At 34.1% G+C, this 16,449-nt stretch overlaps 1 protein-coding gene across 1 annotated transcript in view; it reads left to right on the top strand.

Moving 5' to 3' along the window:
* Positions 1 to 16,449, top strand: part of LRP1B (LDL receptor related protein 1B) — a 1,897,582-nt gene that overhangs the window by 1,121,333 nt on the left and 759,800 nt on the right. The window contains exons 14-16 of the mRNA XM_036857483.1: positions 147 to 336; positions 5,034 to 5,156; positions 15,763 to 15,903. Of these exons, the coding sequence (XP_036713378.1) occupies positions 147 to 336; positions 5,034 to 5,156; positions 15,763 to 15,903 (454 nt within the window). The remainder of the gene's footprint in view (positions 1 to 146; positions 337 to 5,033; positions 5,157 to 15,762; positions 15,904 to 16,449) is intronic.

The raw sequence follows: 16,449 nt of genomic DNA, 5'->3' as shown, positions 1-16,449 counted from the left end.
ATCCATTTTTCAAATACACTGAAAGAAACTAAGTTATTAGTTAGATCATTATCTGTTCTACTTATTTGAATATCAGCTTCTCTGAATATTTGGTTATGTTTCTAAAGGTCAGGTCTGATTTTTCACAGTGTGTTTATATTTTACAGATTGTTTACAGTGGGAAAGAGTTGAACCATCCTTTTGGACTGTCACATCATGGGAATTATGTGTTCTGGACTGATTATATGAATGGTTCCATTTTTCAACTAGATTTGATAACGAATGAAGTGACATTACTGAGGCGTGAAAGACCACCCCTGTTTGGGCTTCAGATTTATGATCCTCAAAAGCAACAAGGTATTAAAAACCAGATAAAATTGCTTCTGAGTTTCACATATAATAATACTTCAAGAAGTTGCATAAAGACTTTATTTTGACAGTGTTGCTGAAGTTTTATGATAAAAGGTGTCTAGTCACTCCAGAGTCACTCAAATCTTAGACTTTGTTACCATAAAAATTTATTATTTATTGTTCAAAATATCCTGAGTGAGTAACTCTGGGAATTCTATTTAAGTGAAGTTCAAGGTTTTCTCCAAATACTTCCTTTTTCTTGTCATCTTCACTGAAAAAGGCTGTTATTTAAAGTAGAAAATCCTCAATGTTTTCAAAGAGTCAGTATTGTGAGCAGTGGAAAAACTTTCAGTGTGAAAGGAACATTATGGGAAAATGTTAAAAAATACATTATACAAGGAAAAGAGTATTTTTTAAAGTATCTTAGTATATTTATCTGATTAATTTCATATACATTTAAGGAACATTTAATTATTTTAGATGTTATGAAAGTGAAATAATCTACCATGATATTCGTGTCTTATTAAAATCAGATAATATTCTTGTATCTTTTTATCTACATGAGTTATTAATATTTATTAGGCCATCCACAAACAGCATGACTCAGAATTTAGGTAACAAACAAAAAAAAAGTTTAGTGAATTATGTGGTAGATTTTTGGTTATGAATCTAAATAGTCACTGTTCCTTTTTTTAATACGGATATCCTTGCGAAAATTTAATGAACATTAAATTTTTTCAGCGTGTATGTTGTCAGTAGGAAGTTACCTAAGAACAAGAGTTTTTCTGAAGATATTTCGGCTTAATCAGAGATTTTAAAAGCAAAGTATCTTATTCAAGGGCTTCACTTTTTTCTACTGTATTGAAATTGCCTCACTGGGATAGAAATGCAATTTTATAAAATAATGGAAGTACATAAACTAAGAAGTTCCAATAGCTAATAAAAGATAAAATTGTCTTTAAAAAGAATAAAAATTAATTATTTGAGATAGTATAAGTTATAGTTGTGGACAAGAAATGAAGAATAGAGGCAGTTGCCTGGATAGATCAAATGGTGATATTTTCTATTCACGTCAGCTGCCCCACCACAATCGTAGTTTCTCTAAGATGAACTGGAGACAGCATTATGAAGAGCAACAACCTTCCTCACCTGCTGCAGGCTCTTGTTTGCAGGACTGCTGTTCCCTCTAATTTTACGGTCACTAGTTTTCTGGATTTCATTATACTAATTTTCTGGATTTCATTATACTGTATATCAGTATACAATCACATTTCCTGTTTCCATTTTCTTTAAAAATTGTTCATCTTGAATGTCGTCGCTGAACTCCCCTCTGCCAAATTGCAGGACATTTTCACAGTCTTCATGTTCTTTAAAATTCTAGTTGCTTTAAAGAGTTCATTGATAAAATGCAACACATGGGATGAGAAATGCCTTGACTTACTGTAAAATGGACTTGCCCTTGGGTACAAGTCCTAACATTTTCTTCATGTGAAAATCAGGACCCACCATGAAAGATTTAACAAAGATAAGAGATGTTTTCTTTATAAAATTCTTGTAAGGATTATGTACATATTTGTTATATAAGAGCAAGACTTAGAACAGTGCCTGGCACACATTTTATATTAATCAATTTACCCCTACCATTTCTTCATCAAGAGTCATATATTTTTGAGTTTCCTTCCATATAAACATTTTAAATAAATATCCAAAGGAGTAGTGTGTCAAAAACATAGCAACAAAGGGCATGCCTCTGATAGGAATATGAGGAATGTATTCCTATATTCATGAAGAATATATCTGGGGTCTCAGACAGTGCCATTGACATAATTGTTCAGTGCTATCCCTTGGATGGATGAGGTTCTTTTAAAAATGCCTATTGATTTCTATTATACATATGAGAAATCCAAGAGTAAGGCAGACGTAGCCATTCTCCTCAGAAGGCAAAGAGCCAGGGATAAACTGGGATTCCAATTCAAGTTTGTCTGACCACAAAGTAGCTTTATATGATTAATTTATGTAGCTGTTTTTATTTATGAAAATTATATAACTATTATACATTTAGATAGGAGAAAGGAACATGTGTTTTTTTGTCATTGTAGTTTTATCATTAAAAATTTTGCATTCAGTTAAACTTTTTTTTAATAGAAAGAGTCCCTTGACTACCTTTATAGAACCCAGGATTCAAAGATCTTAGATTACAAAGCAGTGGTATAACAGATACACCTTTAAATAAATATATCTTTAAATAATCTACCTTGAAATGCAAAGTATGTAGACAGAGTTTATATGTATTCTTACTCACATACAAACAAGGAAATCCACTTTATCTTGTTACAGCAGATATATCTATTCTCATATTTGTACCTTGTTTCTGCACCCACAAATGACTGTTTCTGTCATTCAACTTGTTAACTAGAAGTTTCATTCATTCAGTTATTCATCAATTCAGGTAATGTTTATCAAACACACAGTCTGTGGCAGCCACTCTAAGGGGCAGAATAATCCTACTTCTCCAAAATATAAGTTTGGGGAAAAAAAGACAATGTTTTTGGCCCTGGCAGACGCTATCTTTAACTTAATTTTAAAAACTACTCCTCCTTTGTTTTCCTTGCATTATTTCGTTTGTAAAAAAGTGTCTGCTGCCAAAGTGACGTAATCTAGAATTTTATTTTGTTGTTTTTAGTTTGTTGTTTTTCTGTCCTTTATTGATCTAATTTTATTTTGTCATACATAAACAAGTTAGAGTATAAGAGCATAAATTTTAAAGAAAAATTCTTGTTTCTATTTATTTAGAAATAATATGATTATTAGTATTATTACCTAGAAATAAATAATAATTCTTGTTCTAAATCCTTATTTTTTTAAGGATTATTTCTTTTTTCTAAATATTAGAGAAGTCATTTAAATCCTTAGGTCTTTAGCACTTTCACCCGCAAATGAGACGAAACCTACCTTTATAATTTTATTATAAAAATTGAATTAAAATGAATGTGTATGTAAGGTAACTAACCCTGGGATTGTTGCATTATGGATTTTCAATAATGAAAGCTATCAATATGTTAACTCTTTTATTGATATTTATGTGTAAATATTTTAATGCTGTTCATAGTCAGTCATGTTTTTTTCACTATACAGTTTAATCCTGTACATAAAGTGCATAATATAGACAAAACACCTAAGCATCCTATGAAGTATTACATCTTTATTCCATGGTCATGGAATAAACACGGCTAAATCTGGAAGCTGCTTAAAAATATTCTGCATTCCCTATTGGAAAAAGCCTGAACTAAACTTAATTATTTTCTGAGTTCAGAAATTGATGGTGTAGCTTCAATTATTAGCTTCCTTAGCTTTCAAGTGTATTTTTTTGTTTTTTAGTTTTTCTATACATAGCAAATTGAATTTACTTCTCAGAATAATGAAAAAAACTATTATATAATTTAGATCATTTCTTCTGATCTGTGGCCACACAATGATAATCTATGGGAGTGAGTTAAATATTTATTGCGTATAGCGATATTTTGAGTTTTTTAACTCACTTATTAATACTCTCTGCTTAACATATCTAATCCCTGAGACCCAAAGTATAATAACCTGGTCTGTCGCTTTAGTCACATTTTTGGCACTGGCACTTTAACTGCCAATACAGTTTTAACCATTGTATCATTTTATTATCTGTGGCCCAGTAATTAAAAGCTCTTCATTTTTCATGTTTGAGTAAGATATTCTGCTATAATCAAAACGTTATTTATTGATACCTTGGAAAATACAACATAGTATAAAATGATCCTGGCATTTGCACTGCCAGATGGAGTGCTGGTCTATACATATATAGCGCAGAAAATATACTTTCTTCCTTGCGTTTCCAACTTGTAGGAATAAATGGCATCCAAATGGTGACTACCTGAATTTTAGTTACTTTTACCTACACCTTTATAAAACAGATTCTCCAGCCTCTTTAAAAATTTACCTCAGTTTTATCTGAGTGTCCAAGAGTGTCTCACATATGTTCATGAATAATACCTTTATGAATTTTCCCTCAGGCCTACTTTACTGATAGCAACTGCATGCCTCATCAGTGCCTCTGCTGTTTAGGTCCACTGGGACAACACTTTACCCTTGTGTCCTGTACACTCTGCTGGTACCAGCAAGGCTGCTCATTTTTCAGGCTTCACAGATAGCCTGCATTCCTTGTATTCCCCAATGCACTCACATGCCAATGTACTCCTTGCAGAAGAGGAGGGAAAATCCCACCCGTTTCCCCAGTGTTTGCTTTCTGTTTACTTGGGATCCAAAGGCACATTCCACGTGCCGGTGGTCTACTTTCTAAAGAGCTCAAACTTGCATACCCTGGGCCCATTCTAGGAAATTGTCCTGGACAGACACCATTCTGTCCACTTTATCCTTTTCTCTCCTGTTACCTCTCTGCACACAAACCCCTATCTCTTCTAACCAACATGTAAATTCCTCTTATCTACCAATGCATCATATATTTTCAAACATTTAAAAATCTCATTTAGGATTCAGCAGGAATCCTTATTACATTAATAAATAGGTACTATTTGTGGTATATATGTGTGTGTGTGTGTGTGTGTGTACATTTTTACGCCTATGTACATCTCCTGGAAAGAATATGGGCCTGAACCAGCTAACCTTGTATGGAATCAGAGTTCTCTGACATATTTTCTTCCCTCCTCTTGCAGGTGACAACATGTGCCGAGTAAATAACGGAGGCTGTAGTACATTGTGCTTGGCCATTCCAGGAGGCCGAGTATGTGCTTGTGCTGATAATCAACTTTTAGATGAAAATGGGACCACTTGCACATGTAAGTGTCTTTTCATGTTACACTCATTGTTTATAGGTGTCTTTCTGAGGTACAGAAGCAGATGAAACCAAAGGAATTAAACTCAAACTTGAAAAGAGAAATTCAGGTAATGACTTAGGTATAATTCTTTTTAGACTATAAATAATCAATGGAATTAATATCTAATACACAGATGAATAATGATAATGATGAAGTTTAGCTGAGTATCTTGTCACTGCTGCATCTAGTTTAGTGAAAATTATAAATAAGTATATGCCACAGAAGAAAATATTTCTTGAAATTAAGGAACCTCACCATCAGTAGTTGTAAGTAAAAATGCATAGTTCTTGGTTACATCGATATTTATTACTTTAAATAGCATAGTAAGCTCAGTTATCTATACTTGGTGGTGAAGAGCAAGAAAGGAGGCAAAAAGAGACTTCCGGGGAATTTCTACACTTTATCAAAATAGGGAATTAACTGAATTGCTTGACCTGGATTAAAAGCACTTTATTAACTTTTGCTGACCTTCCTCAATTTACTGCATCTTGCTTTTCCAGTGTGACCCTTCTGAAACTTGTCCTATCTACACACATCATGTCCCTTAAGCACAATGACAGCAACGATGCCATGCATATATTGAGTGCAATATAAATATTTCTGGAATGACGTAATCTTGAATTGTGTGTTACTCATGATTCTCCAGAGAAACAGAATCAATAAGATGTACACATATAGAGACGGAGAAGAAGATTTTTTTTTTTGGCTCTTGCCATTATGGAGGCTGACAGTCTCAAGATCTGCAGTCAGCAAGCTGGAATCTCAGGAGTGCCATTGGTGTAGTTCCAACCTGAATGCTGGTAGGCCTGAGACCCAGGAAGAGCCAATGTTTCAGTTTGAGTCCAAAGTCAGGAAAACAAAAACAAAAACAAAAACATCACAGTTCAAGCAATCAGGCAGGAAGAATTCCTGTTACTTGCAAGAAAGTAGGCCTTTTTTTCTATTCAGGCCTTCAGCTGATTGGATGAGGGCCTCTCACATTAGGGAGAGCAGTCTACTTTAATTTGGTCTACTGATTCAAATGTTAATCTCATCAATAACACTCTCACAGACACAACAGAGTAATGTTTGACACAAATCCGGGCACTCTGTCGCCTAGTCAAGTTGACACATAAAATTACCATCAGAAATTGTTGAATAAATATTTCATGTATTTTTCCATTAGTTATAATGATGTCTCTGGGAGGCAGAAGAAGAAATAAGTGTAACAAAGAAGACTTCAACTTATCTGTGATGTCTTATTTCTTTTAGAGAAGAAAAGATGTGGATAAAAACATTTTAAAATGTGGATTTCTAAAGCTGATTTAATAAATAGTAACATTTGAGAAATATAAAAACATTAATGAAAAATCTATTTATAATGCAATTATTCAACAATAAGCTTCTAGGACATTTTCATGGGGATCCTTATAATTATATATCATAGAAGTTATTAATTTTTCTACTACTAATAATAATCATAGTTAACATTTATTGAATTCTTATACTGGATGTGGCATTTAAAAAAAAATGTTCATGATTCTCATTAGTCCTTACAATAATCATATAAGGAAGATACTATTACTATCTCATTTTATGATTTAAAATTTAGACTGAGAGGTTAATAACTTTTAGAAGTTCATGTAATTAGTATGTAGAACATTTGGAATTTAGATCCTAAATTATTTCATTTTGGTGATTGAACTCTTAATTATGCTGTACTTTACAAATTTTGGATCATACTAATATAAATTATTTTGTCCCTTATTTTACTTAATATGAGCATAAGCATTTTACCATGTAACTAAATGTTTTTTGTAAATATGATTTTTAATGACTGCTTTTTAAGCTATTTGTCATCTTTTCCTATTTGATGTATGGTATTATTTCTGATACATTATTATATATTATTTGTGTGTTACTATACTGTTTGTGGTTCCTTCTGTATTTTACCATATTGTCCATTGTTTGTTTGTTATATCTTCTTCTCATCTTCTTTAAGCCTTTGGAATAATATCACCAATTAAGTTCTATTTCTATTATTTTGAGTTTCAACTGTTTGAGATGAGGACTTTGGCTTCCTTCATTCTATTCTCTTCGTCTTCCTTAATTTCAGTCCTTATTATAATTTAGGATTTCTGACAAGGAATATTATTTTGAATTATCAAACAGTAAGTCTCTTTAAAGATGTTTTAACATGTATAGATTTTTGGTCAACTTTACAATATTTTCTTTTAGACCTGGATCAGTGCTTCACTAGTTGTATTGGTTAGTACTCACACTTTTAGGTCTTCATTGTTTATTTATTAATTTTCACTGATGTATAGGATAGATGGAGTATAATTTGAAATAACTTCTTCAAGATGACTACAAAGAATGTATATTGTAGAGTTCTGTATTCCAAATATGTCTCCTTTGCCTTTATATGTCAATAGCAATTCTTCTGGATATTAATTGTTGACCAAACAAATTTTTCTTCAAAATTCGAGAAATATTCTTTAATTAGATTTTGAGATAATATACTTCAGAGCACAAATATGAATTTTACCCATGGGCAAGGTTTTTTTCCCATTATTAGTTGTATTTTAAAAATTGCCTAGATATTTTCCTATTTTCCTGTAGAAAATAATTCTCTGAGGTGTACTTTCTTTGATTCATCAGATGGTATCCCTTCCTTTGTTCTGTGGTATTATTTAGTAATTTCCATTTGGTAGTTGTTTGCATCAGAAGAGAGGAGATCTACCAAGACCCATAGTTTGGGAATAGACAGGGATTAAGCATTGCTTTGAACAGCATAAAATCTGTCCAGTTGCCCGGTAGATTAAATCTTATCTTAGTTATCAGGATAAATGGTATGATTTATGTTTACATTTCATAGTTTAATTTCTCCCACAGATTCTTCTAAAATTATTTTTCTGGTACAAAATGAGATCCTTTGCTATTCCAGCTGAATGATTTTGACATTTGAACAGATGAAATGCACACATACAGACGCACATACACACACAGATAGTAACCTTTGTGGACCTCCACCAGGTCTCATCCTGCCTTTGCTCTACCACCAGAATTCCTCTCAAGGATGGAAAGTAGCACTGCAGTATCTCCTTTTTATGGTAGGCACAGACCTTACAGTCAGTACTGGAGGAGCAAAGGGCCTTTTTTCCTACCTAAAAATAGACAAGCTTATTCAGTTTCTAGTGGCATAACTTAGAGAGGCTTCTGACTGAATATTTAAATCTAGTCTTCTTGGTCTTGCAAAAACGTCAAAATTCACTTAAGATAGTGTCAATACAATGACCAAGAGGCTGAATTCTCAAGGATCTTGTGAGTTTTCATTCTTTATCTTTGTTTTCATCATGGGAATTTGGAGGGAGAGCTTATACATCAGGTACTGATATCTAGATGGTTTTTACTCTTTAAATTTTCTAATTAGTTCTCTAATTTTAGTTGTGTGAGTTATAATTAGCTGTATTGCTTGCCTCCAAATTATATTTCCTATTGCCTTCATTCTTATTCCCCATTAAAAATTTACAGATTCCTTATGAGTTGGCATATCTATACGCATATTGAGATTGATTATACAAAAGATTTATCACTGGATATCTCTGTGTAAATAAAAATTAGGTGACTTTTGGCTTGTAAAGAAATACTGTACACAATATTGGTCATGTAGCTGATGTTAGGAGATTTGTTATGATAGTTCACATGTGATTATATATCTGGTGAAAATTAAAGGAAAGTTTTCTGAGACTATTGGTGTCTTTTTAATACCTATAATTCATTGATGAGTTAATCCCAATGCAAAAAAAGGGGATTAAAAAAGAAGATTGTTTTACCTATAGTTGTTACACCAAACAATGTTAAATCAACAAAAACAGGTTAGTTTTTATTTGAGAATTTGTTATTGCATTTAGTTGTCAAATTTTTTACTAGATTTTTAGTATGGCATGCAATTTATCTAGGTTCCTTTCAAATATAATGGGAAAAATCAAGAGAAATACTATAGTAACTCATTTATTGAAAAAAAGTCAAAGTGTGTTCATATAAATTATTCCAGTTTCTATTCATTAGTAAAGGTTTTTATAAGGAAATTTTAGCCTTAGTTTGCAGATGAGGAAATTAAAGTGCAAAAGGACTACAAATAGAGTTTGTGGTTTCAGAGTATAGTGCAAAACAGATATCAGTGTGTCACTAAACCCTCATTAATGCTGATTGCTCTGGGCTTCTGACTTAGTTCAGGCTAGATTATAGTTTTGTGAACTGGTCTCAACTGGATTAACTCTTTAATCTGGATTAAATCTAAATATGTAAGCAAAACAAAAATACATGTGGCAACCACTGAGATACCATCATCCTGGTTTCAGTCATCCTCAGTGAATTGGCATCAAATGAACAAAAACCCATTGGCAGATGGTCAGGCCAGAATTAAACACCAACGGTTGTTTCTCAATGAACTTGTAGCAGAAGGTGATGCCAGAAGAGGCATTCACCCAGCAGAAAAATATTGGCATGTTACATGATTGACTGAGGATGAATTCTAATGCCATGCCTGGAAGGAATCAAGAATGAGAGTAGGCTGGACTCTTTGTCCTTGTGAATTTCGTGTGTCATGGTCAAGTCTTCTCACAATTAAAAATGAGGCCTGGTGTAGCGTAGTAACTGGAAACGTATTGCCCTGGAGAAGCATATGGAAAGCCAGTTGATCAATTATCAAGTGAGGTTTTTTAAAATTTATCTTGATGCCTTTGTAGGGAAAAATCACAGCATAGAAAATTAATAAATGAGGACAAGAGTAATCCTGAGAAAGGAAGTTAAGCTCCTAAAAAAATTAAAAAATGATAGTCACTATTTTTTTTAAATAGCAGCATAATTTTGTCTAGAGTAACGAGACAGTAACATAGTAATTCTTTAAATGCCTCTTTAGTGGCCTGGACAGAAAAAGAAAAAGAACAGAGCTTTCCAATATGCCTTAGTCTCAAGAAAGCAACTTAAACATTGCCCCAAATATTGGTCATCCAAGTGTAGCATTGCACAGTTATATGTCAGTGGTACTCTGTGACCTCCTTCACCTTCTGGAACACCAGATACATTACTCGTCAAAAACAGTGCTCCACCATGGCTGAGCCATTTATCTGTTCAGCTGTGACAAGCCTTATGTTCTAGGATATATGCAGTCTAATGTGTAGTAAAAAGTTTAAGGCAGTAAAAAGTTTAGAAGCCCCATCCAGATGAATATTTATGGCCTTCTTTGCATAGGAAGATTATGTACCACTTAGGTTAGCTGCTCAGAAGACCACTCTATCTAATGAAACGTCATCCTGCTGTGATCTAAAGGAGAAAATTCCAAAACCATAGCAGCATTTTTCACGCTGCCTTCCAGTATAGGCAATCTTATACAGAGTCATCCAGCAAACTACAACTTCAAGTTTGCTTTTAGGTTTTTCTCTTAAGTTAAGATAGTTAAGAAATTCTGTACTCCCAAAATGCAAGATACAGTTTGTTAAGCAAATAAACATATCCTAATATGAAACATATAAGGACAATAGGGAAACTTTATTTTATTTTTGTCCTGGGACTAATGCTGTTATGATATAGTCAAGAGCAAATTATCATTTGAGAGAGGAGACAAGAATCAGTTTAGAATAGATTACCATACTGAGGTTGAAAAGAAGAAAAGCAAAATTGGAAATACAGACACTTGTTCATGGGCACCACAGCTTATTAAAGCAAGGCCAGGGACATATGTATTAAATCCAGTCGCTGAGCTGAGATCCAAATAGATGATTCAAAACTAAAATGAAATAAAAATGTTTATTGGTAAGGTTTCTTCATTTACTTCATTGAATCTTGACATTAGCTCTAGCAATCACTCTAGCAGTTTTTACCAAAGAAAATAATTAATTCTAGAGGGCATATTTCCCTTTGCAGTGTATTGACAAGTCATGCAGAGACCTTCTAATTCCACTGCTCTAACAGCAGGTATCATAGGGTGTGTGAGAACCGGCAGTTCCTTGCCAGGCATGCCATGATTCATGTCATTTTATTTCTGATCCTGGTTAACTTAAAGGATTGTTTATTACTTTGTCAGTTTTCTTCCTGGTGAGATAATGTTGAAATATTTTTACTAGAAGTGACCCTGGCTGTAGAATTACAGGTTTTGAATTCAGTTTTCAAGTTCCCAGTGCAAAGTACAACTCTGAAGCAAAGCTTATAAGAATAGCATTTGTTAATATATGGAAAGCACTTTCTGGCTGTGCCTACATACCCAAGTGCAATATGGGTTCTGTCACATTAAGCAAGTGACACTGGAAGCAAGTGACATACATGGAGCTTTTCCTATATGTTTGCTTTCTTGGCTGGTGGGGGGACTTTATCACTCTTTCTTTCTTTCTAGCTACATATCAGTCTTTTTTTCCCTTAAATTAAGCTAACTTCATTCATGTACTTGGGTGAAAGGAGAAGAGCATTAGCTGCTGAGCCAGTTGAAGTAATAGTGTTTTCCTGAAGTATTTATTCAGTCTCCAGAGGTAGAATCTCTCATTACAATAATGGATGTAATGTAGAATTATCAGTCTCTGTTAATTCCAGTAGGTTGGGCAACAAAAATTTTGAACATCTCCTCTACATCTAGTTCTGTTCTAGGCACCGTTCTGTTCTGTATGTGGCATTATCCTTCCTACATTCAAAGACCTCAGAAAAACAACTAGATGTGTGAAAGTTAATTAGAAAATAACCCCTTTATAGAAGTGTGTACAAGGTGTACAGAATACTAATCTTATTTTCTTATGAATGCTATTCCCTCTTTTAATGATGCCAGATATACTTGCTTCATCATCTTGTTGATTCTTGCACAAGTTGGTAGATTGCATGGCCATCAGCTAGGGTCTTATGATAGATGATGTTGCTACCCAGTTCCACAGTTAGGTCAACGCTGAGAAAAAGACCATGCTTTGGGATGTCTAAACTACCATCTTATCCAGATTATCACCTATCACATTAAATTTTATTGTGATAATGGACACTGCTGGCTCAAAAATAACCTGGCTTTTATCATTATGTATCCTGAGCAAACCTAGGCAGTGTTGATATCATGGTTTGTCTGTGATATAACGACTGATACCATCTGGGAGACTTGGGTTAGGGCTGGCTTACATTAATGATGCCAAACGCCCTGGGAGACTTTGAAAATCAGAATCCAGTATCTTAAAAAAATTATTTACTATTATGAAAGGTCTGAAATTTTCCCCTAGTTGCAATCTAGCATGTCAGCCCACCAGCGTTTCATAGATTTAGACAGAAGATGTGCAATCCTTTGATCAGACACGAAGGATTTTATTACTCATGGCAAAGCAGGTTGCTTAAGTTTCATGTGCACTTTGGTTCTTCTTGCCCTACCCCACCTCCACATCATGTGAGGACCAACCTTTGCCCTGAAGAGAGACATTGTCTTTACTATCCTGGTCAAGGAACAAACTTGCTCTCTGCTCTGAAAGGAAGCTCTATTTCGATCTTCCAAGGCTGTTAGCTGCATAAACATCCTTGAAAAGAAGTCCAGAATAAAAGCTGACAGAAGACATGTAGAAACACCATGGAGAAATGCCTCTCCAACAAATCACAGGGGTTAGAATTGTTGTAGACAAACTTTAAAACGTCAAAAATATTTGTATATGTTTTAATACCTCTGTTATTACAGATATAAGCAATGCCTAACTGCTGTTACAAGTGATATTGATATGTTTGAATGACATTGATATAAATCATTATCAGATGCAGTAGATATAAAAAAGTTATCTCAGGAGGTAAGCTCTACTGGTTCTCAAGCAATTATTCATAACCTATGATGAAAAACATGAATGAAACCTTAGACATTACTGTCATCTGTTTTTGAAAATTTCCACATTTGTATGAGCAAACATTTAAAAATAACTGACCACCCACATACATTTGAAACAATGTTTAAAGCAAGTTTGGAAATTCTTGCTATTTGCATTTATTCTGTAATGATCGACATATCACTTGAAAAACATTTGAAACCTAAGTAGACTTAGAGAACTTCTCTCTAAATTGATTACGTTAAAGAATATTTAGTTTAGAAATATCAATTTTTTAGGGTAGTTTGTCTTTCCGTAGACAAACGCATCTTGTTAAATATAGATATAATTATTCAGAAGAAACTATAATTTCACTCTTGTATATGGACATTTTTGATCATTCCTTACAACTGTGGGTGGAGTTATTTGATCAAATGATCCCGTGAAAGCTAAGCCTTTTAAATTGGTAGGATTGTTATCAGAAGAGAATCAATGGTTTCTTGGGTTTTTCGATCCTCAAGCTATGAAACAACAGAATTGACTTACTATTTCTTTGGAGTAAACTATAGAGAGACTACAGAAAATCTTAAAGCTGAACTTAAGTGGTGAGGAAGCTGGTGACATCTCAAATCAGGTTTCTTGTCTGATGGAAATTTTTTTAAAAAACACTGAGAGACTATTGACTGTTAGACTTAATAATTATACAGTAGAAATTAATCAAACTACTAGTTCCAGTTCTAAGTTGGGCTTATATAGAGTCAAAAGAAGAAACTATACCACCCTCAAAGATCTTAAGGTCTAATTGAACAAACAAAACTCAAAATAAGGGAAATTTGCATGTTATCAATGGTCAGTTCTAGAGATTTGAGAGAAAAGCTTGATCCTAGAGATGGTCAGACACATCCCAGATTACACCTCCACCTTTTTTTTTTAATGTGTGTTCTTTTTTTTTTTAATTAATTAATTTTATTTTATTTATTTATTTTTTTTTGGCTACGTTGGGTCTTCATTGCTGTGTGCAGGCTTTCTCTAGTTGCGGCGAGTGGGGGCTACTCTTCATTGCAGTGCTCAGGCTTCTCATTGTGGTGGCTTCTCTTGTTGCGGACCACGGGCTCTAGGCATGTGGGCTTCAGTAGTTGTAGCACACGGGCTTAGCTGCTCTGCAGCATGTGGAATCTTCCCGGACCAGGGCTCGAACCGGTGTCCCCTGCATTGGCAGGCGGATTCTTAGCCACTGTGCCACCAGGGAAGTCCCTACACCTCCACTTTGTCTTGAGTCCCATACTCATTCCCAGTTGCTGCCATAAAAAGGCACCCTGGGGTTGAATAGGAGACCCAGTGATCTCCCATTTTTGTTTTTATTTATTGCAATTTCCTATTTGAGATTTGTTCTCTTTCTTTCTCTCTCTCTGAATATGTATATATATGAATATGTATATACAGGAATATGTATATATATAATATGTATATTTACAAAATTTGTTACTTTCAAGTGACCTTACAGAAAGACAACATTAGAGAAATTGCTGCTTCAGCATTTTGTTATTGAAAAAGATTAAACAGGGAGGAAAAATTACTGTCAGTCCCTGTATACAGTTTCCGCTTGTCTGAGAGGGGACAGAAGACACCTAGGATTACCTTTGATCTAACTGAATATTTCATTCACCACACTGATTATTTTTCACCCTTAAGGCCTTAAATAAGAATCTGGCTTATATGGGACGCCTTTCCTTGCCCAGCCCCACGCATAACTCTCTGAAGCAGATTCTCTGCAGTTATGGTTCAGCGTCACATTCCCTCTTCCATTCTTTGCAGCAGGGAAAATGTAAGGGTTAAGGGAGCGAAACACAGAGTGTTCTGGAAAAGCCACATATGTTTTCTCATTATTCCTTATTATTGGCGTGCATATAGGTTTTGTGACAGTTCATCAGTCCAAAGCAGTTACCCAAAATAAAGCTGGCTATCAGAACTGGGGTGGAAAAATTGGCTTCTGTTTCTTCTAGTAATAAACCAGCTTTTGATAATTCAACACCATTTTCAGTCCAAGAAATACAAATCATTTACTTTAACCATTGCCACATTTCCCTTCACTTTTGAGACTCTATTGAATCCACTCAAAGAGAACAGAAGAATAGCAACACTTCCAATTTGTGAATAAATCCCAGTCAGTGGAGTTCCTAACATTTGATCAGAGAACATGGGATATATGGAACATAGATTCTGAGTATATAATCATTTTGATTAACTTAATACTTCCTTGAATACTTAACCACACCTGAGTTTTGTTTTGTTTTTTTCCACTTGCAGACCAGCGAAGTAAATACAGCCATTAATGCTGTGTGCTATTCCCTTGTCTTTTCACTTTGATTAGTTTTTGGTGTACTTATGTGTAAGGTGGAGGTAGTAAAATTCTTTGCCGTGCCTTCTTCATAGATTGTCATGATGATCAGCTGAGATTATGAATGAAAGCTCTTTAAAAAGTAAAACTACAAACAACATAAATATAAGATGGTATTGTATTATTGTTGTTATTATTTATTATTTTGGAGACAGTTGCTTAAAATGAATCTTTAGAATTCTTAGTAGAATAATTATTGTCAGAAAAACCTAAATTTTTTTCATTTCCAGAGTTGGTTGCCACTACAATGTTGAGATGTTTTCATATTCTCTATAAAATGAAATGAGATCAGTATTTTGTTATTATAACAAAATTTACATTTTAATGAACTAAATATATCTAGTATTGTTTATAGACCTTGGGTTTGTTTTAACCGTAGTTAATCCTGGAGAAGAATTACCTCACATTTGTAAAGCTGGAGAATTTCGCTGCAAAAACAGACACTGTATCCAAGCTCGGTGGAAATGTGATGGCGATGATGACTGTCTAGATGGAAGTGATGAAGATTCAGTCAGTTGCTGTATGTTCTCCTTCAAGTTATGTTAAAACTTTCTGAGTCTTTGAGTGTGTGAACTATCAAAGCAGTTTGGGAAAATCTAAAAATATCATTGATGCAGATTGAACTTAGTTTTTTTTTTTTTAAGTCATCCTTTTGTATAGAGATTAGACCTTAGATTATCTCCTTTGCATAGTTTTAAAGCACTGTTTTTCTCATCCTTCCCCATCTTTGAATATTACCATTTTGCTTGCTCCAGAAATTCTCTTCTTTCCTATTTTGTGCTGTCAGCACCACCGTACCATTGTTAGAAGGTTGCTATAGGAGACTCTTTGGATCTCTGAATTTAAAGATGTGGAAAATCAATTTAAACTCCCCCAAGGCAGAATTACTTGTACAGAAGGTCACGATCCACTCCATTGCTCCTTGGCAACAGAGCCTTGAAGATGATCCAAGGAAACACATGGGTTTGGAATATGTTATTACCTAACTTCACTGGCTCAGTACATAGTAGGAAACACATAGGGACACTCAGACTATTAAAGAAATTAAAGGTTTGATTTTTCTCCC

The sequence above is a fragment of the Balaenoptera musculus genome, chromosome 7, assembly GCF_009873245.2.
Source record: "Balaenoptera musculus isolate JJ_BM4_2016_0621 chromosome 7, mBalMus1.pri.v3, whole genome shotgun sequence".
NCBI lineage: Eukaryota > Metazoa > Chordata > Mammalia > Artiodactyla > Balaenopteridae > Balaenoptera > Balaenoptera musculus.
This window is presented reverse-complemented; position numbering and strand designations above follow the sequence as displayed.